Below are 22,190 nucleotides of genomic sequence, written 5' to 3'. Positions count from 1 at the left end.
TTGGATTGTGCATGCATATCGACTCAACTCCATTTACACACCTATAAAAATGATACATTTTGTAAACTTTAAGACAATGAGTTCATTCATATAAACTCAAGATTAAAAAGATACATTTTGAAAATTTAGAAATCAAACATATACATTAATCAAAATTGGGTGCGTAAAAAGTAATTTTCCCAAAAAGATAAATATGAGTATCTATTATAGAGGATTTGTATATTTATTTTTAATGTTCATTTTGTTTAATTTGATGATTTTTTTTAGAGATAACTACTTGAAAAATGACAAAAAGGAGGCACGAATAAGAAAAATAGCAAAAGCTAGATGCGTCTATTTATTTAATTATATTAATTCCAAATATATCCCTTGTAATAGGATAATTCATAGATTTCAACATAAGACTGCATATCATAGATTTCACAAACACAATATATTTTACAAACAATCTTCAACTTTAGTAAATCCTAACTAAATCTTTGAATCTTAAATTTTACAAACAATCTTCAACTTTAGTAAATTCTAACTAAAATTTTGAATCTAGGATTTTGTTGTTGGACGAGATGGGAGAAACCTCACCTATAATACTCCAAAATATATCTACCATTTATTAAAAATATCAATAATTATAATTAAATAATATATAATATATATTTTTAATAACCCTTTGAAATTATATTTTAGGATAGATTTCTTAAATTCAGTCCAACTTATATTTCTTAATATTTTTTATTTAAAAAATTATATTTTGGTGGCAGTTATAGGTATTAAATATATATATACATATATACACATATATTAAATATATTAAAGTCTATATGCATAATATGTTCATTATTTTAAAATGTATGTTATTTATATCTATTTTTAAAAAATATTCTGAAAATGTGTATTTTTTATATTAATTACAATCTTTACCGTACTTCATTTAGCATTAGGTTTTGAAGACAATAGTGTTTAACATATTTTGTCAATTAATTACAATTTTTATAGTACATCTTATCTTTTTAGTATTAGTTTTCCAAGACAATAGTAGAATTATAACAAATATGTTTTTGTTATGGCTTTACAACGAGTAAAAATTATTTTGGATGGTAGATGAATTGGATCTTTCAATATCTTGATTATCGTGTTGTTTCACTTTCACCTTCGTTTCAAGAATTTATAGAATGTATTCAAGATAGACTTTTTTTGTCTTCAAATCTTTTCATGTCTCGTTTGATCGTTTATTGGGATGGTTGCAACAATTCAAATCTTTCCATATCTCGTTTGAATTCTATTAGGGGTACTTCGAAGGCCGTATATGGCATGTTGTCATTCTTAGATGCACTGATCCAAAACACCTTAGGTATACTTAATTATAAATACAATGTAATTCCTTCTTTAAAAAAATTACAATTGGTCAATATATAGAAATACACTATAATATAGATGTACTTCAGTTAAATTTTAACGGTATCTTATTTTTTATTTAACTGTTTGTAGAAATTTTTTATCTACATTTGTACACTCATTAGAAACCCCTGTAAAATGACTCAGCTGTCCAAGTAGAAGCCATAGGTTCAAACCTACCTTCTAGAATTATAAACATTTTCACGCATTATTTGATATGTTGTTGATACACTTGATGTGTTTTTGATACAATTGTTATTCTTGCTGATACACTCGATGAATTAAATAACACTTGATACACATAATTGGTTTGATACACTTGATCTGTTGTCCATACATTTGTTAAACTTTGCAAATACATTCAATCAATTAAATACATTGATGCACTAAGCATAATATGTTTGTTGCATTATTGATACATTTGTTATGATTTGTTCATACACTTACTGTGTTTTGTTCATACACTTAATGAGTTTAATACACTCCCTATAAGTCTGATACACCAAATACACTATAATATAGATGTACCAAATACACCAAATTTATACACGTGATGCTCTAATAAACCAAAGACAACCATCTTCATTACATCCCAACTCAATAGATCTTAAATTAGATCTCAATGTCTTAAACTCAAAATTGTTGTTGAAAGCAGAATGACTTCAACAAAATTTCTTTACTACGTACAAAACAAATCTTTCTCCTTAAAAGCCAACTCATTCTTAATAGTGGTAATGTCAACATCTTTAAAAGTTGTTAATTCACCTCTCTCAACTATGGAGAAGAAGCTGAAGAATCAATTAAATATCCAAAACTGTATATATAAAATGAGTAAATAAAGGACATTGCGTAGATTGATCCATAATTAATGTAAAAAACTAAGTCACATTTGAAAAGGTTAGTGCTAATATTGCTAAATGATATTTGTATTGTGTCGCCTAATACAATTATTCTAAAAATAAAATTTAAAAATAGAAAAGAATAGGAAATTAAAAACAAATTACGTTAATAAAATATTTTAAAAAAATAGTTCTTCAAATTCCCACACCCCAAACCTATTTAAGAAAAAAATTGGGTCCTCCAGTGGTTCATGCGCAGCCAACCTCTTCATCTTCTTCAGCTATTCCTTCACCAGAAAATCACCACGGCACCATCCCTTCCGCCCACCTGCGCTTCCACACTTTCCTCTCCCACGTCTTCACAGTTGACGGTCGATTGGCTTCCTTCATAGACTTGGGCAAACCAAGATTTCTTTCTTCCACTTTCCTTCTTAATCAGGTTCTTTCAGTACTTTTTCCTCCTGGAAACAATCTAGTTCAACTCTTGCTTTGCAGTCTGTGATTTTGTTTGTATTTCAATCATGATGCTGGTTTTTTTTTTCCTGTTGCTGTCTGGATTATTGTTTACGTGGATTTTCCCAATCCTACCAATAGTAAATCAATACCCTTTGGAATGATTAATATATTTCAACTTGATTATGTTTATGTGTTGAATGTCTGTGATTTGATGATTCCCTTTTATTTGGATAGATTTTATTTTCTTTCTCCCCCTATTTTTGATTGGGGAATTAAGTTTTATACTCTTCCATGTGCATCTTGTTGTGAAACTAGAATAATAATTGAGTACTGAATTTCTTGAAAGTGTTTTTAGGCTGAAAGAGATGGTGTTGTCAGAGGAAGAAATCACCAAACTCTTTAGAGCACGCAAAACCGTGTTACAGATGTTGAGAGACAGAGGATTCGTTGTTGGAGACTTCGAGCTTGCTATGTCAAGAGAACAATTTAAAAATCAGTATGGTGAGACCATGAAAAAAGAAGATCTTGTTATCAATAAATCCATGAGAAATAATAGCTCTGACCAGGTAGAGTTTCATGCTAGTTCGTACCTCCAAACTTGTTTACCATGATTTCTGCCGAGGAACTTCATCTCGGCTCCTAAACACAGGATTCCTAATTCAATTCTAACATATTAACTCAAAATTTCCAACTCAATTTAGTGCCTCAAACACCTCTTAATTGTATAAAACAAGGTCTCAGTGACTCAGGCAGTTTGAACATGTTTAAACTTTACCTTGGTAAATTCCCTTAGGAGAAGTTTGTATTTGAGTCATTCTCAAGTATTTTGACATGGAAATTACTTAGCTATCTAACATCAAGTAATATATAATATTATTTGATAAATATTTACCAATTTTATGTTAAGTTTGGTTATAGGGATGTACAGGCTATTTGTTAATCCTTTTATTTGTTCCCCTCCGTTAATTTGTGACTCTTTTACGCAGATATATGTTTTCTTTCCTGAAGAGCCAAAGGTTAGTGTCAAGACAGTGCGAACATATATAAATCGTATGAAATCAGATAATGTTTTTAGAGCAATATTGGTTGTTCAAGAAAAATTGTCCTCCTTTGCTCGTTCTAGTATCTGCGAAGCACCTAAATTCCATTTGGAGGTTTTCCAGGTAAAAATTAATTAATCTCTGAATAATTTCTGGAGCCTTTTAATGTCAGATATATTATAAATATCTTCTATGCTCCTATCCTAAAACTAGTTCTCATACTTTTGTCGACTCTCACATCGACAGTATGAATGAAGGGGTTTAGGGGGTAAATAATGGTAAGTTAGTTTGTAATTACTTATGTGATTTCCGTTTTTCCATATAATAATGCTTTTGCATACACTCTTTTTTTTTACTGAAGTTAATGTTTACCTCTTTGTCACTTTTTGATGCAGGAAGCAGAATTGCTGGTTAACATTAAAGATCACGTTCTCATTCCGGAGCACCAGTTGTTGACAAATGAAGATAAGAAGACGTTGCTGGAGAGGTATACGGTGAAAGATACACAAGTGAGTTTGTTTTATTTGATCTATTTTCTTGAAATACAAGAACATTGTGAGAATTGTTTCCATAAACATGTTGAAATGACATTGGTAGATTGGGCCTTGGTGAAGAAGGGCTTTGTAAATAATAAAACTTTTATGAAAGATTTAATATTCTCGGAGTTACATTGACTATCAAATATAGTAGGGTTAGGCAGTTTTGTTAGAACAGTACTGGAGGTGCATGCAACTTGGCTTTGACACTCTTGGATACATGTTGAAATGTGTGTAGGTTAGTTCCTAATGTGATTTCGTATTTTGTCTTAGCTACCTCGCATGCAGGTTACTGATCCAATTGCTAGATATTATGGAATGAAGCGTGGACAGGTAGTGAAGATCATCCGACCAAGCGAAACTGCAGGAAGATATGTGACATACAGATATGTTGTTTGAGATCAATACGATATGAGCAATTGAAGTCATGGTACTCGCCTACATGGAAGCGTGGAAGTGGATTTAGATTTAGGCAATTCTCCTGTATGAGCTCAAACTAGGGAATTCTTTTATTTAGTACATTCTTTTACTTAGTAGCTTCTCTGTGTTCTTTCATCTTTCTCACAAGCATGTAGCATTAAAAAATGGGTTGATTTTGCTGCATTTGAAAATAATTCAAGCAGTTTTGATAAAAATAAATAAATAAATAAAAACTTATTGGTTTCATATATTGAGGTTATTGGTGACAAAGAAAGGTCAATGAACTATGCGGTTTATGGCTTGGATCTTTTTGGTCGACCTTTCATTGCTAAAATATTTTCTTGTGCGGTTGATGAACATTTTAGAAGCTTGCTTTTTTAAGAGCTTTTCTCTTGGCATCTTGGACTGTTTGGAAGTTTTAGGTTTGAGATGCGAATGCTGCATTAACATTGCACCATAGTATTCCATGCTAACCAAAATTTCGTTTAATTAATTAATACATACACAATCTCATTAAATTTACACAAACCAAGAAGTTGGGTATGATAAATTATTCCATGCTTGTCAATTAGCTACATTAAGCTAAGAAGAGGATTAAGACAATTAAATTATAATATTTTACTCTTTGCTTTTCTAAATCTTTTGCTAAGATTTGTCATACACCAACTCACACAAGTTAAGTTTGACGACTTTCCCCACCACTTGGGAATGGGGTACTATAGACCTAAGGCTTCATGTTCTAATCTACTCTTTCGGACAATTTCTAGATGACAACTTGAAGTGTTGTGCTAAAAGAGTAGACACAACTTTATACTCATTCTAATAGAATTTCTCAAGGGCTTTTTCTCAATAACTATGTTGGTTGATATACATCTTATTTGATTTGTTGCTTCTTACCATTTCAACCCAAGGATTCTTTTTTTGACCCATCCAAGTCTTGTGTCAAACTCCTGTAACATAGTTTGTACTTGAGTAATTATACCTAACAATACCTGCAAGAGACATATCATCTGCATACAAAAGTAAATAAGACTTCATCATCGAACCACTTAGCATTAACCTAAATACAAAATTAGAATGTAAAGGGTGCATACAAAAGTAAATAGACTTCATCAGTTAACTGTCAAAATTGCTTCTTAAAATCCCAACTCTTGAAAAAAACCATAAAATATTTGATACTAATGTGTGTGCTATGTTGTATTTGAAAATGCACTGAAGATAATGTGTTTACAACCTTTCAAGTGTCATTCGAATATAAAGGCTGCATTTCATCATTTTCATAGCATCTATCTATTTCATAGTATTAGGACAAGCACAATCAACTTCTCTAAAAGAAAAAAACAACTTGGCTTTGTTTAGCCGGAAGAGTGACAGTTCACGTCTCCCTTCCTTGTCCCCTACCATAGAGTGCTTTTGACAAGATTTACTTTGTTCATTTACTCATATATTTTCTTTATTCTCATTTGGACTGATTTGATTACCAAATTAATTTCAAATGTTCATTTAAACCACTACTATTTATTATTTATTTTTTCTATCCTATTCAGTTTCAAATAATTAAAAAATAGAAAAATTATTGAAAGTAAAAACATCCCAAAATATTTACATAATATAACAAATACCAAATTCTATCAATCATATATATATATACTCATAAAAGTTAGTCGAAAGTAAGTGTGTTTTCTTTTACATATTGCTAATAATCTTTCTTGGTATTAATAATCATAAGTTATTACTCATGTATTTAATAAAAGTAAATTTTAAAATCACTCCTTCATTTTCACGTGATAAACACAAGGACAAAAACAATCTCCAAATTAAACCGCAATTACCATGAGTAGCAATTAATTAACATCATCGTGACAAATATACTTTGCTCACTATTTGTCGAATAGAAATTTTTAAATAAACTATTATTTATATTCCTCTAATGACTATTGTGTATAATTACCTTAATCAACAATACTCCAATACGAAAATCTCTATTAATTTTGCTATGTAGTGACTCTTGCTGCCTCATTCCTCTATTTTGGTTTTTATTTTATTTAAATGGATTGACTTGTACGTGATTTGATGCACTCTAATGACGTGACTTCAAACATTCTCATATTTCTATATTATCGTTGCCCATCATCGTAGGCTTGAAAAAATAATATTTTTCATTTAGCGTATTGGGGTTATGTATATTGAATTTGTAGAAAGTGAAGAAAATCATTTTCTAAAAGAATGGAAATCAGAAAAGCTTAAAAGGTTTTTGGAATGAAAAAGAATAAAGTGTGATTAATATCTATAAATAAAAAAACATTTGATAATTCGTTAGGATTGTTTTAAATATAATTAATATTTAGGTATTAATTGTTAATTAATTTAACAAATTACAATTTTCTCTTAAATTTTCATTGGATTTGTTTTAAATGTAATTAATATTTAGATGTTAATTGTTAATTAATTTAACAAATCATGTAGCTTTACAATTTTCTTTTGATTTTTTTAACAAGTTTTTAAAGCTGACAAATTACCACTAATGTTATATAGTTAATTACTATAATGAAAGGGAAAAAATGTGGAGTTTTTGTAAAACTAACCATTTTATTCTTTTTTATAATGATAATAGAGTTCATGTCACTACATTTTCTAAATTATAAAAATAGTAAATTTAAAAGTCGATAACCCTTTAATTACTGTCTAATAGATCTATGGTTACTATCTAATATCTGTTTGATATCACTAATTTTGTCATATTCGCAATATGCAAAAAAAACAAGTGTCATGAACTGTTTTTTTCTAAATGTTTTTCTCGTTTGATGCATAGTTTCCCTTTTATATATAGTATAGATGGCTAAACTTCCAACTTGAAAAACCAATGCATTTCATTTTCTTTTAAAAAAAGAAATCAAATGCTATGAACATGTGGTTGACATATGCAAGACATCACCCTGATTTTTCTTTACAAACATTTAAATAAAATTCAAAATTGTTTTATATTAATTTAGTGTAAAAAATGGTATTAGAATTAGAATAGGTTAGAAGTAACCAACAACTTACAATAGTTTGTTTACCATATATATAATTAATTAATAAATCTTTGAAATTGATGTTGTCAATTGTTAGTTGGAAAATATAATCAAAAGTGACAATGCATGTCTTTGTGTTTCTTGTTTGTGATTAATTAATCAAAGAAGATTATGATGTTTGCCATGATCCAATGTTTAAACATATATATATTAGTGATCTTAACATGGTTACCATAGGAAACATATCACATTAGTTGGTTCACTAAAGTCATTGTTAGGATGGAGAAAACTCCATTAACCTTACCTGCCCATTAATTAATTGTACTTTCCCTAATTAACACCCATACTCTTTAATTTGCTTCAACATCACTCCATCTCTCTCACATGAACAAAAGGATGGGAGTTGGGGGGGGGACGACGTTCATATGAAAAGTAATACATTTTAATAATATTCAAAGAAACGAAACCTTGAGTAGAAGCATAAGAGCGAAAACCCTCTTTTACAACCGAGGTTAACCAACCAGGAAATCTATCAACCGAAGAAAACTCTCCATCCTTCCTGTTAGAAGACTCACTCACATCAAAGCTGCTCATCCCCAACCTCAGCAAAAATCCGAGCAAGACTATGCCCAACACCTTCCCTAGACAACAACTCGAAATGAGAAATACATTGAAGATATACTGTGTATGCAAAGATATCAAAATTTCATCTACAATAATAATGTTGTTGGTTTCTATGAGATCAACAACTTCAAAGTTGAATAGCATCAGCACTTTAAGGGCATCAGATTCTACATGGAGAGCCTTCAACTTGGAGTGCATCGATCCTAGAACAACATTTTCTCATCCCATAAAAAAGCCTCCAACTGTTTATACAATTTTCATTTTATTCCTCTCATAAATATTAGTTTTGTAGATATGTGACAGAATATGGAATAAGGCCATGGAGTGATATTTTAATTTGATTAACATGAGTACGTGTTTGAAAATTATGTATATTAAATAAGAATCTTCATTTATACTAAAAGAAAATGATTTTTGAAAGCAAATTATTTTGGTGTAACAATATCCTTGAAATAAATTTATAATTATTTATTATATCTTTGTGTTGTAAAGATGGAGAAAATAATAATGAAATTGTTGTTGTTTTTTTTATTATTATTAAAGCTATATAAATATAACCTATAAACTATACAATTAATTTTTATTATTGGATTGATTGGCCAAATGTTAGTCTAACTTTTAGGATGCCCCAACTTTTAAAAACACAAGACATTGAAAGATCCTATAATTATTGGACCAATGTGATTGAAGGAGATGGGATTCCATTAATTTAAAACCATATTTTTTTTAAGAAAAGAAAAAGAAATATGAATGCCAAAATAGGAAGCTTTCCCCGTTTGCTAATATTATTGCATGGTGTAACTTTTGATTTGACCTTTGAATTTTATTTCATGGAAAGTTGATTTAGAAATAATAAACATATCACAGATAACACCCACAAATGCATTTTATTACTGTTGAAATTTATGTCCTAAAACTTATAGATATTTGAGACAATACAGGAATCAATGTTTTAGATTAGCTTAAAGGGTCTATAATATAGGGATAAGACATGATACCTTATCTTGAAACACTATGGATATGACTCACTTTGTATTTGATACAAACGCAATGATCCAACGCGTTCGTGTAGTTGACATGCGAGTGAGGGTATCCTATGCAATGAGTTTGCATAAGATCGAACCGTGAAATAGTAGCAATTAGATGTAACTCCATTAATTAGTTAGGTTTCTATTTTATTAGGATGATCTAAGTAACTTAGTCATAATTCTGAGTGTATTATGAACTCCTGTTCGCGAGGATTTTCCTTTGATTTGTACGGGTGAGAGTGGCGGCCAAATCGTCGACTCAATGAGCTTATCATTTTTGTTTGTTCAATTTTCAAACTTTCAATATAATATAAGAGTTTCTAATGAAAGTAAAGGTATACACATAGTTTAAATTCTGATTTTGATTGACATTTGATTTCTATCTAATTGGAGTTTGATTTATGTCTGTATGACATCTGATTTTTATATGATTGTCATATGATTTCTATTAGATCATTACTATTTTAGGTATAACTTAATTTAAGTTTTTAAATTTTCGTACCATTTTGTAGTTACACTTCAACTTTCAATAGCTCTTTTCTTTACCATGGAACCTTACAAATTATGAATTTGAACTTATTTGCAAAAATGACATTGATTTTAATTTAAATAAATGCCTTTAATGTTTAAAAACTCAATCATATAGGAATCACATGGTAATAAGATATCAATGTAAGACCCTAATCGCATCCCACCAATGCGATGAAGGTCCTACAGTAGGGATTCTGAGAGGAGACTCCTGTTAATAAATTCCTTTTCGCGAAATGATTATGAAATGGAAAATCCCTATATGAGGAAGGCTATTCGGAAAATCGCTAGGCAATTTGAGCTACTTCACCAATAAACAGTGATGTTACCCTGATGTCAGTAGGTCGGCGATTGCTTAAACCTCACCTTCCAATCAAAATTCAAGATAAGGGTTGGATAGAGACGCTTGACATTTTAAGATTGGACCACTCCTCGCCGTCCACAAGGGTAATCATTTCGTAATGGAAAAATTCATTGGAGAAAGAACTATAAATGGAGTATTTCAGGCCAGTTTGAAGTTACTTTTTACCCTGAGCTCGTTTAAGAAAGAGTTGTAGGAGTATCCAAGATGCAAAACAAACTCCCTGTAAATATTTTGATGAAGCTAGGCTAAGGAATTGGTTAACAGTGAACTATGAGTAGTTTTCCCTCTTAGAAATATTTTCAAATAAAAAAAAATTCTAAAATTTGTTGAATAGTTAAATCTATCTCTTTTGAGACCATGATTGTGTGAGTTTCTTTATTCTTTATGATTCCCAAAACACATGTAATTTTATGACTGAATTGGATTTCTTGTGAAAATGAAAAGAACAGATAAACTATACAAGGATATCCTATAGGTGAACTTTTAAATGAAAGAATGTTTTGAATACGATTCCTTTACACCTTGAGGTAGGTGTGTTAAAACACATGACGTGTATCTTGATGAAGTTGGCATTATGTGGAAAAATGGTGAATACATGTTTCATGAAATAAGATCATCTTTGTATCCTATGCGATTTAATGTATTATCCTTTGTTGTGTGCTCTGGGATAAGATGTCTTATCCTTGCTATGTGATCTGGGATAAGATACTCTATTCTTGTTGTGTAATATGGAATAGAACGCCCTATTCATGTTGAGTGATCTTGAATGGGATGCTTCATACTTACTATGTGGTATGATATGAGATGTCATTTGCTTGTTGTGTGATCTGGCATTGGAGGGTGTGTTAAGCAATAATAGAATTGATGGTATTTGCTAAAAGAGGTTAGCAAACGCTTGAGTCGAGGAAAGGGTACAAAGACGTATAATAGATTGAGCATAATAATTTTGCGGGATTGAAATGAAGTGTGTGAGAAGCATATGATGTGACATGAATTGTGTTGACTAATAAACAACGTATCTTTTATGATTTATGAGTTGTTGATAAATTGAGATGTTGAAAAATGTTTGACATTATGAATAAATGTTAAACCTAAAGTGTAATAGTTGGCTCACATTTGCTTTAACACCTATTTTAGAAATGATTTTGTTCGATAAGACAAACTTGATTTATTTAAGTCATTTGATAAAAGATCTCACTCACTAGACGATTTAATTTAGTCCAACGTTGAACTGCAGTCTTAATGTCGTACCCCACTCGAACACCTGCTTGCTTGGCCCAAGATATGGTGTGATGTCAGCTGAAGCCATTCACCTTCAAAACAACCTCAACTGACCCTTTACATGAATACATGAAATATTTTAACAGCGGAAGTCTTTAAACTTTGAAATGCTTTTTAAAGTATAGTGTAACCCATCTTAAAATTTCGTTTAAGAATACCAAGTAAAAAATATACCAAACACGAAAGTAGAAACTCTTGAGTAAATATAGTAATAATTTTAGCAAAACAATTTCTTTTATGACAAAAAACTAAGTTGGCCTGACAGCAGTAAGTTTAGCATGCGGAGAGTCCACAATCTGTACCTAGAAAGTGGAAAAACGTTTTGAAAGGGTAAGTCAAAAGACTAGTGAGCAACGGTTTTAAAAAACAAGTTTTCATAAAATTTTTATATAAAAATGAAGCTTGAAATAAATTTATAGATAAACATTCATTTCGAAACATGATACTTGAAATATTTGTATAGATTTTCGAAAACAATCTTCCATAGCTAGGGGCAGTATGTACCCCTTCATCCGAAGATGGAACAGTCGTTGGGGAGTTATCCCCCTCCTTTAAGGCATAAATATATACCCTTCCTGATGGCCCATAAATTATAGACTCGTCATCCTATCATCAGTATGGAGTTAACCACATGTATACAATAGGTCTCATGATATATTTGGCCATGGAGAAAACATTTGAATACATTTTCATTATTGAAATATTTTCCTTGAACTTGATTATGAAATCATTCAAAAATTGAACATCAGTTCATAAAAATTTATAAGTTATAACTTGAAAATCATGCTTGGTAAATCATTTCATAAGTTATTGCTTGTAAAGCTTGAAACCATGTTTAATTAATAGCATTTAAAACATTTTGTTACTTACAATACTTGTATGTATCCTTCGTCGTAAATTCCTCCTAAGCCTCCTTGATCTAAAATATTCATATTTAATCCTTAATTAATCCTTTGATCATGAAAATATCCAAAACATTCCTATAACATGAAAACTTCACCCATTTCACCTAATTTTTCATCTAAAATACATGACCCAAATTTAAAAAATCATAACTTACAATACATAACTTGTTTCAAAAATCTTCCTTCTATAAAGTTGCTATAAATTGTTTTAACTATCTTATCTCCAAATTTTATAACCAAATTTCAAAATATGAGCTCTATAGTTTTCTAGGAGTGCACCTTGCTCAGATTCACTCGAAAACTGACCTTCTCGTCTTCTCTTTACCAAAATGTCAACCTTCTCGTATCCAAAACGCATAGCAGCCCTCCTTAACAAACTAGACATGGTATTTTGAGACTAATTTGAGTGAAATTGCTTCAGTGAGTTGTGAGAAATCCTTTGTTCAAATTGCCTATTTATAGGAAGCCTTCTATAAAAATATGTTGACACTTGATCCTTGATTAGACTCACCTCTTAAGCTCCTAATTACACCTCATACTTCACCTCCACATCATAGAATTCATGAAAATTTATTAAGACACTTGGGTTTAGTCTTAAATTGAATGCCTTAATCATGTCATATTATTGTCCAAAACGCCAAACTATCTCATGATCATCTCGCATAGCCTTGGCCACCTAACCAAAACACCCAAACTCATCTCATCTCGCCTACTAACCTCTTTAATCCATCATTTCGTCTAGCATCCTTTGCTTGGAGGTTATATTTTCCATGCTTAACTACTTGCCTTAACTACCTGTCTTATCTACTTGCCTTAACTACTTGCCTTACCTACTTGCCTTAACTACTTGCCTTACCTTAATAACCTTTTTGGAGGTTATTTACTCCTTTTTTGGCTACCCACCAAGTCCAAAACGCCTAAAGGTAGCCAATTTTTCTTATGTTCAACTTAACTTCTCTTTAACTCAAACATATAACCTTAATGACTTTTTCCAAAAAAAAAAAAATTACCTTCTTTTCCTACAAATTTCATTCTCTCTTCTAAAACTTAACAAGTTCCAAAGATCTAAAAACTTTGGAGTTTCACACTTGATCACCTACTGTGCCCCTTGTCGCATATCATTTTTGTAATGGACACTGTCTACTCGCATAGCATATAGTAGCTAGGCGGAGAAAGCCCCAGTATTGTTTGAATCATATGTAATGACTTTGTACTGAATGTTGTAAATAATACTTGTTGGGATTTATGTTCTAAAACTCGTAGATTGTAAATATAAGTCATTAACCGTTATTAATAAAGTGTTTCTATTATAATTTTAGTAAATGTTATTGATTATATTTTTAGTTTTATCTTAATAACCCAAATCCAATAATCTAACATCCTAAGTTGTTTGATGAGTCTTGAACAATATGAGAGACAATAAGGATCAATGTTCGATATCAGCTTAAAAAGTATATAATATAGGGATAAGGTTGGGTACCTTATCCTGGTAACACTATGGATATGACTAACTTTATATTTGATACAAATGCAATGATCCAACGCGTTTGTGTATGTGACATGCGAGTGAGGATATCTTATGCAATGAGTTTGCATAAGACTGGACCACGAAATAGTAACCAATATAAGGAACTTCGTTAACTAGTTAAGTTTCTATTTCATTAGGATGACCTAGGTAACTTAGTTTTAATCCTAAGTGTATTATTAACTCCTGTTCGTGAGGGTTTGTTCTTTGATTTGTACTAGTGAGAATGACTAAATTGTCGACTCAATATGCTTATCATTTTGGGGATAAGTTCTAGTGGGTAGTTGGAAACATAATTATACAAGATGAAACTCACTCATTCCATAATCTATAAATGAAGCTCTAATGTATAATAAGAAAATTAGTTTTAGTATTATTTCGTCATCGCACAGGGAATTTGGGATTCTCAAATTAAATTGAGAAATGGTTTTGTAAAATCTTCCGCTACCATGGACTTTTTTTCCTTTGGTACTGACTTTGGCTTGAAATATAAATGAAGCTCTTGCAATCCATCTAAGTCCAAAATTCCTCATTAAATTTTCTTCTAATTACATTTTAATTTGGCTTAGTAGGCATCTGGCGCGTTAGTTTGCAGAGAATATCACGCAGACTGCTTGGGCAATCACACTCCATTCATTTTAGAATATCACGCGAAATGATAATAAAATGATTATGTAATTAAAGTTGAAAAAAAAATATAAGATAATCAAATAACAATCGAAAGCTAATCAAATAACTATCTTACGAGACTAAGGGTCCTTTTGGATTGCCTATAAAGAAAATACTTTTTTAAGCATATATTTTTTAAAAAACATTTTTTGTAAAGTGAGTTTAAAATCTAAACACTTACCTATTTGGTTTGATCTTTTCATACATGTTTATATCCAAAATTATGTTTAGTTTATCCTATACTAACCATTGTTTATACTTAAATCAAATTACCATAAAAGACTATTAAACATTATGAACTACTTTCATAAAGAAATACACACATTTTGAATTTTTTTTCATAAATATATTTTTAAATTAATAGCACGTTAACCTGAAATTATTAATTTTTTAGTTACTTAAAACAAAATAATAATTTTTTTGTATTAATTTTTTTGGACAATTTAATTTTAGAAGCACAAATATCTTAAAATGTAAATATATAACCATAAAAAAATAATGAATTTCCAATAACAAAATATAAATAAGATAAATACATTTTTCGATACAATATAATATCAACTAGACAAAATGATGTGCAATTTCATCACGTTCTTCATTCATCTTAATTTCACAAACCAAACGATCATGTTCTTCATTGACAACCTCATGATTTCTTTCACAGATGTTAAGACTAAGTAGATTTGGCTGAGAGTGAAACATTTGCAAATCCTTATATTTAAATGTATATCAACACCCATTGAAAAAATATTCAGAGTATTTAAAAAGAAAAACAAAAACAAAAACAAGAAGAACGGTAGAGTTAAAAATAGTTAGCAAAAAAGGAATAGAAGAAAAATAAATATTTGAAAAAGATTAGTCAACAAATATCAAATAAACATTTATTCTAAAATTTGGTTGCATGTGTTTTCCCTAAAATGATTTATTTCATAATCTCATTTTTCTAAAAATTATTTTAAACTAATTCAAACATCTTCATCTATCTTAAAATGAATTATTTTAAAAATTAAACACTTCAAAAATCAATCAAAACACACCCTAACTAAAATTGAAAAATTGAAAAAATAAAAAGTAAAAGACATATACTAAATTAAATAATAATCAGATGGTTAATGAGTATCATCAACAATAGATAACAATGAACATCAAATAACAATTAGACAGTAATCATACAACAATCAAATATAATTGATATTTAGTGGTAATTAAACTACAATCTGATAACAATTATACAGTAATCAAATGCAATTTCACATTTTTAACTAGGAAGGCATAGACCTAATTTTTATTTTATATTTTTTCATGAGTGCAAGTGTCCCTTCCAATTTTATAAAAGTAGACTAATTTGATCCTCAAATTTTCAAAATGTATTTTTTTTAATCGTTAAGGTTTTAAAAATTGTTTCAAGGCCTTTCAAATAACTTTATATATATTTTATTTGATATAGTTATATGACATTTTAAATACAAAAAAAAAGTTAAAAATGAAAAAAAAATATTTTGCCTAAACTATTACCTCACTTTAAATGAATAATTTTTTCATTTTTTTGTACTCAAACAAAATTTATATTTTTTTTATTTGAAAAACATTTTTTTACATAGCCATCCACCCTAAAGATATATGTATGTGTGTATATATATTTCAACACATTTTTTAAGCACATCCTTGGTTCAAAACGAACCTCAATAATATGTTTAGCACTATAGAATAAAATCAAAACACAAGTATAACAAATAATAATTATAACAAGTGATAAAACAAATGATAGTTTAGATAGAAAAAAGTAATCTAAAATTGAAGATAATATAGATAATCCATTTATAAAAATTAAGTGAGACCTTCAAATTAAAAAGGGATATATAACACCACAAGAGACAACCAAAAGATCCACAGACCCACTCACGATCACATCTGTGAAGATAAATACATATCTAAATAAACAAAATGGCATGTGGGTCAAATAAAAAATTAGGGTAAAATTATGAATTTGGTTGGTTATTATTCAAAAATAATTTATCCAATTTGGTTCTGTATTATAAGCTTTTAGTTTCAAAATAACACTTATTATTATATTATTAATTAGCGAATTTACACATAACTCATATAGAAATTTGTAGAGGAGGACGTATAGTTTTCTCATCGTTTCCACTTCATTAGATATACATGCAAAATGTTCACGAAGCAATTGAAGTAGGGTTGTAGTTAGAGTAGAACTTTGAATCTAGTAGAGCATCACCCAACAAGAGAGTAGACATCCGATCCTGATGACACTCGAATGTTTGTCAAGGTTTTGTTATCGAGCTCAAGCCAAATGTATTATTAGATATTTAATATTAGTGTAAATTACCATCAACTTTCATTTCCAAGGTCTAAAATTCAATTTTTGTTCCAAAAAAGATTAATTATAAGGAAACAAGAGTTGGCTCATATTGATAACACCAAATTTAGGAACCACTTGTAGACTTTATTTAAACCAGGCTAGTGATAATTGAGCAAAACCAAGACCATGTTTGACTCATTTGTAACTAATATGAGTGTAATCAGTGTGCGATTTCATTTATAGATCAGTCTTTTATGAGTAAACTCAATCACAAACATAATTTCATTGGTTTTTTTTACCATGTTTACTTAATTAAACGTGTTACAAACGTAATTTGATTAAGATTGAAGTTGTTTACTTTTTGCATTGTTTGTTATCATATTGTTTATTTCTTACTATTATTCTTATCATTACAATTAGTGTCAATTATTACAAAAGAAATAACTATGGTAGATATATTCATATTTCTCTTACTGAAACAATATCAACATTTGTAACAGTAGTAACATTTATAACGATAATGATAACGACATCAACAATATCTCTTAGTGGGTTCAACATAATTTTGGAACATGCAACCAAATGGAACAATTAAATGACATTTGTTGATTTACATATTTAGTTGTGGATCTCACATTTTATTACGTGTGTATACCAAACAAATAAACGAAAGGAGTCCGCGTTTTAGATTAATTTGATGGATTACATTTTTTGCGAACTAAACATGCACAGTCCAAATTTCAACTAATAGAACTTGATAACATATAGTTGAATGTAATTTTGAAAGGGTGAAAATTAGTTTAGAAAACACACCTTTGAAACTAAAAAGTCAATCAAAATTCAACTCATAACCACTAAATTGTTTATATCCAATCAACAAAAACAATTAGTAAAGTCTATAGACTGGAACAAACAAAATATATAAAATTTTGGATTAGTTGAAATTATTGAGAACCACACATGCAGCTTTCTGTTAATCAAATCAAGATGATACAAAAACTCTTTAGGAGATAAAGTTAAGAAAAAAAGGCAAAAGCATGTGACAATGTAATCAAAACTAATCAAATTGATAACTTAAAGAAATAAAGAAAGAAAAGAAAGGAAAAGTAAAATTGGAAGGGTGTGGTCCTTTCCAAAGAGAAATTTGTCCATATGCCATTGTGTTTGTCAACAAAATCAAAGGGCAGTAACCTAAAAGACAGAAGATCCTCCCAAAGCTAAGGACAAAAATGTAGCCCTCTCAACTCATTCCACCAACTTGCCCAATTCAAAATCATTTACAATTCATATATCATTTATCAATTACTACTTTTCATTTTGTTATAGTTCAAATAATATTTTAGAATCTAATTCGTTCAATTTTAATCACTCTCTAACAGGAATGGATAAAATGACAATTTAACAACTTTATTATTAAAAATGTTATTTTAAAAAAATTTATTTAAGGAAATAGACTTAAAAGGAATCTGGGTCAATCACTTGGAATAATTCTTAAGTGATTTTTAGTTAAACTATGAATTATAAGGAGATTATTTTTATAATGAATAATATTTAAATTCCAAAATTATATCCTATTAGTCATTCAATTTCTTAGGAAAGCTATTGATTGATTACACAAGTCCTATGATTTTCAGTTGTTATATACTTTTCATATGGTTGTTCAATTTTGAAAAAGAAAGAAAAAAAAAACCAATAATTGTGTTATCTCTAAACCATATTTTAATCAATTAAATTATATGGAAACCCCATATTATTGACTTAAAACTAAATTTAAAAGGATTGAGGTGTAAGTTGGTTATAATTGGTAAAAATTAGTTGAATAAAATTCAAAAGATATATGAATTAGGGTTTTATTATCATATAAATTAGGGGTTTTTGTTTTTGGATATTAATACCTTTCTATAGGGAAATAATTATTCACCAACCAGTCTTCAAAAAAGTAAAATTGTGAAAAAGAAATATATAGGGAGGGAAATTAAAGACAATATTGGTGTATTATTGATTTGTTTAGCTCATGCATTTGACTATCAAAACCTACGTAGCTAGGCCTGCTGTTTAGAAAGGTCATACTCACAACAGCTTTTTCCTTTCTTTCTTTCTTTCTTTCTTTCTTTCTTTCTTTCTTTCTTTCTTTGTTTTTTGTCAAGCTAAATATATCATCATAAATATATTGAAATAATTAATAAGGTAGCTAAGGGGAATTTATAAATTGTATTATTTTGAGTAATAACTATAAAACATTTATGGTTCATCAACGACATAGAAGAGATCGAGCGTTGTAAATTCTCAATATTTTCTTACTTACACAATAATTTATAAAAGGAAAAAGTAACATTTTTTTTTAATTTTAAAAGAGAATTAAAAATTTTGACTACAGAATTAAAAGATTGAGACTTTGGGGGTGGGTATGGAAGAAAGTTAGGTATATTTGAGGAAGAAATTGGGTTGAATTAAAGAAATTAATGGACCTCTTTTGATTTGAAATTTAATTAATTAATGAGAGAAATTAAAGCATCTTTTACTAACCAAATTTAAAAACAATACTCATCAAAGACTTTGATATTGAAAGAGGAGCAATGAGTCAGTATCATAGCTGTAAAAGGACCAAAACCACACCGTTTCATCTCTCTCTCTCTCTCTCCCTCCCTCCAAGTGCAATAAGAAAATAACTGCAACAAATGTTTTTTTAATTTTAAAAAATAGTATTATTTAATTAAAAAATATTAAATTATAACAAATACCCTTTAATCACTTTGCGGGTTTGTTTTTGCCATTTAAACCTTGTAAAATCATATTAGATGATATATAATTAAATCTATAGAAAGAAGTGTGGATCAATTGATAATTTAAGAAGCCACTTGACTTAAAATTATGTAACGAAAGTTAAAATTGAGTATTATTATTGCTACTTTAGAAAGGAAAGTTGTATGTAGGGTATTTATCATAATTTAATTATGATAAAAAAGTGCCAAAAAGTTTAATTAAATTGAAACATGCAATATGGGATACCTCTATCCTTTCTTTGCCAAATATCCTTAAAAGGGTTAGCCTTTTGGATCTCAAACTCTACCTTTTTTCTTAACAAACAAATCTCTCTCTCTCTCTATCTCTCTCTCTTGATGGTTGAGATTTTGGGGATTATATGTGTTGGTTTGAGAGGTTGAAGCTGCCAGCATGATCTGATTTAATTTGCTGAATTCTCTTTTAATTTAGAGGTTTTTATAAAGCAATATTATTGAAATTAATAAGGCAAAAATGGGCTCTCTTTTTTTTTTTTTAATGGATTTTGATATTATGGTTTTCAAGGGTTTTTTTATATTTGAAAATCAGGTCATTCTAGCAGCTTCAATCACTCATTCACCAACAATTTTCATTTTACAATGCCCTCCAGTTTCTTCATTTCAGGTACACATATCCCCCCTTTTTTTCTCCTTTTCATTTGTCTATTGAAACTACCTGTTTGTGGTCTTCTTTATTCATTGATTATTTATTGTCTTTGCCTTTTATATGAACCTGAATTTAATGTTGTCTTATAGATTTTTTTTCTCCAAGAGGTGGGTTGTGGATTTTGCTTATTTGGAAAGGGTTGTTAAATTGCAAGGTAGTTTTTTTCTTTTTGTGTGTGATTTCAACCAAATAACATGGGAAGGTCATTAAGATTTGAAGGGGAAATGATATTCAGATGTGGATATGGGAATTCAATAATTAATCTTCTTTCTCTCTCCTTAAGTTTTCTCTCTCTAAAAAGTTTAATTTCATTGTAAAGGAACATCAAAGATATGAAAGAAATTTAAGTGTTGATGTCCTTTCTCTCAAATTTTCATCTTTAAAGCAACCCAAGAATTGGAATATATGGGCAGTCAATACCCTTATCCTCCCCAAGTTTTTATCTTGTTTTTGTCTTCAGAACAAAATTTGAATTCAAATGTTTTCTCATTTCAATGTTAATTTCATCTCTTTTAATTATATTTCTTGAGTTTTTTTTTTTTTTCACATTCAAAGCAAAGCAAAGACAATAGAATTGGAATTCAAATAATGCTGTTTCATAGTTTCAAGTTTTAATTTTGTTATACATTTATTGATATATATATAGGCCCTCTCTTTGCTCTTCCTTTCATTTTAAAGCAAACCAAAACATGGAATGGAAGTCAATCCCCTCCCCTCACTCTCCATAAGCTTTCAATTTTGTTATATTGTCAATGCTTTTAAGAGTCTTTTTGACCTGTGTGCTTGAATATTGTAGAAGATCAATAACAAATGGAAATCAATATTACAATGGGAAAAGGAAAGGATGTTAAACAGTAATCAAAGTTGGTGAGTTGGTAGGTTTTAACACTTTTTTTAGTCGATCAAGCCTTTGTATATGATCTTTAATTCCCTGATCAAGAAGAAATCAGTTGTTGTTTCAAATGTGAATTGGGTCTTTCTCATGTTATGTTTTTTTTTATAATTATGGTGCTAATTCTACCATATAAATTGTTTCCACTGGCGTCCATATGAGTATGTACAACTTTTGTTACTAAATTCAAGTTTAAGTTGTTTGAACATACGCACAAAACACTTTGTACGTCAAGGAAGATAAGAGAAAATAGAAGAAAAGTCAATTTATGGTCTCTGTATAGAAGTTTTTTCACACATTACATCAGGTGTGTCTGTTCTGAATTGTCTCAACTTTAAAACAGCATCCATACACACTCCAGAAATCAAAATATAGCAGCAGAGAGAGACAAATCTGTAAAAGAAACCACAGAAAAAATATGTCTAATACGTACAAAAACTGACAAAAATTAAACTTAACATGTGCCTCTCTCATTTAGAATTATTTACAACTTAAATTACAAGTCTACATCCTAACCTTTAACCCTATTTAATTTTATATATATTTAATGGGTTTTGCAGATTTTCAATTTTTTTAACTCTAGTAAGTCCCTAACCTATTATATATTTTGATACTTACAAAACTTGTATTTAAGAGGTTTTTAAGCTTTCAAATTTACACCATGTTTGGATTATCTTTCTAAATGTGTCTATATATACTTCTGTTTTTGTACTTATAAAACTTATTTAAACAATTACAAAACCAATTTAATCCCAATCCACTTTACGTCTTCCAAATCTTGAAGTTTTAGCTAACGGTGAAATTTTTTATATCATAAATGCATAATCGAAAGTCAATAAATCTTTCAAGCAGTACAACCCTGAGAGTTCCACAGGAGCAGAAATAGTTGAAGAAGGAATAAATGATAGAA

At 29.3% G+C, this 22,190-nt stretch overlaps 1 protein-coding gene and 2 long non-coding RNA genes across 3 annotated transcripts; 2 read left to right on the top strand and 1 right to left on the bottom strand.

Moving 5' to 3' along the window:
* Window positions 1-2,367: 2,367 nt before the first annotated feature.
* LOC101219658 (DNA-directed RNA polymerases II and IV subunit 5A) lies at window positions 2,368-4,929 on the top strand. The gene is made up of 5 exons (XM_004145398.3): window positions 2,368-2,670; window positions 3,043-3,253; window positions 3,674-3,850; window positions 4,123-4,236; window positions 4,537-4,929. Exons 2-5 carry the CDS (start codon window positions 3,053-3,055, stop codon window positions 4,660-4,662), a joined length of 618 nt encoding a protein of 205 aa, XP_004145446.1. The 5' UTR covers window positions 2,368-2,670; window positions 3,043-3,052; the 3' UTR covers window positions 4,663-4,929.
* Window positions 4,930-5,286: 357 nt separating this feature from the next.
* LOC116403189 lies at window positions 5,287-5,895 on the bottom strand. The gene is made up of 2 exons (XR_004215814.1): window positions 5,778-5,895; window positions 5,287-5,693 (listed from the first exon to the last, which is right to left on the bottom strand). It is a non-coding gene; the product is annotated as an uncharacterized LOC116403189 (long non-coding RNA).
* Window positions 5,896-19,628: 13,733 nt separating this feature from the next.
* Window positions 19,629-21,554, top strand: LOC105436361. The gene is made up of 2 exons (XR_970243.2): window positions 19,629-20,346; window positions 21,185-21,554. It is a non-coding gene; the product is annotated as an uncharacterized LOC105436361 (long non-coding RNA).
* Window positions 21,555-22,190: the final 636 nt, after the last annotated feature.

Source organism: Cucumis sativus, chromosome 1, assembly GCF_000004075.3.
Source record: "Cucumis sativus cultivar 9930 chromosome 1, Cucumber_9930_V3, whole genome shotgun sequence".
In the NCBI taxonomy this organism is placed as follows: Eukaryota; Viridiplantae; Streptophyta; class Magnoliopsida; order Cucurbitales; family Cucurbitaceae; genus Cucumis; species Cucumis sativus.
The sequence above is the reverse complement of the archived record's forward strand: the minus strand, read 5'-3'. Positions and strand labels throughout refer to the sequence as shown.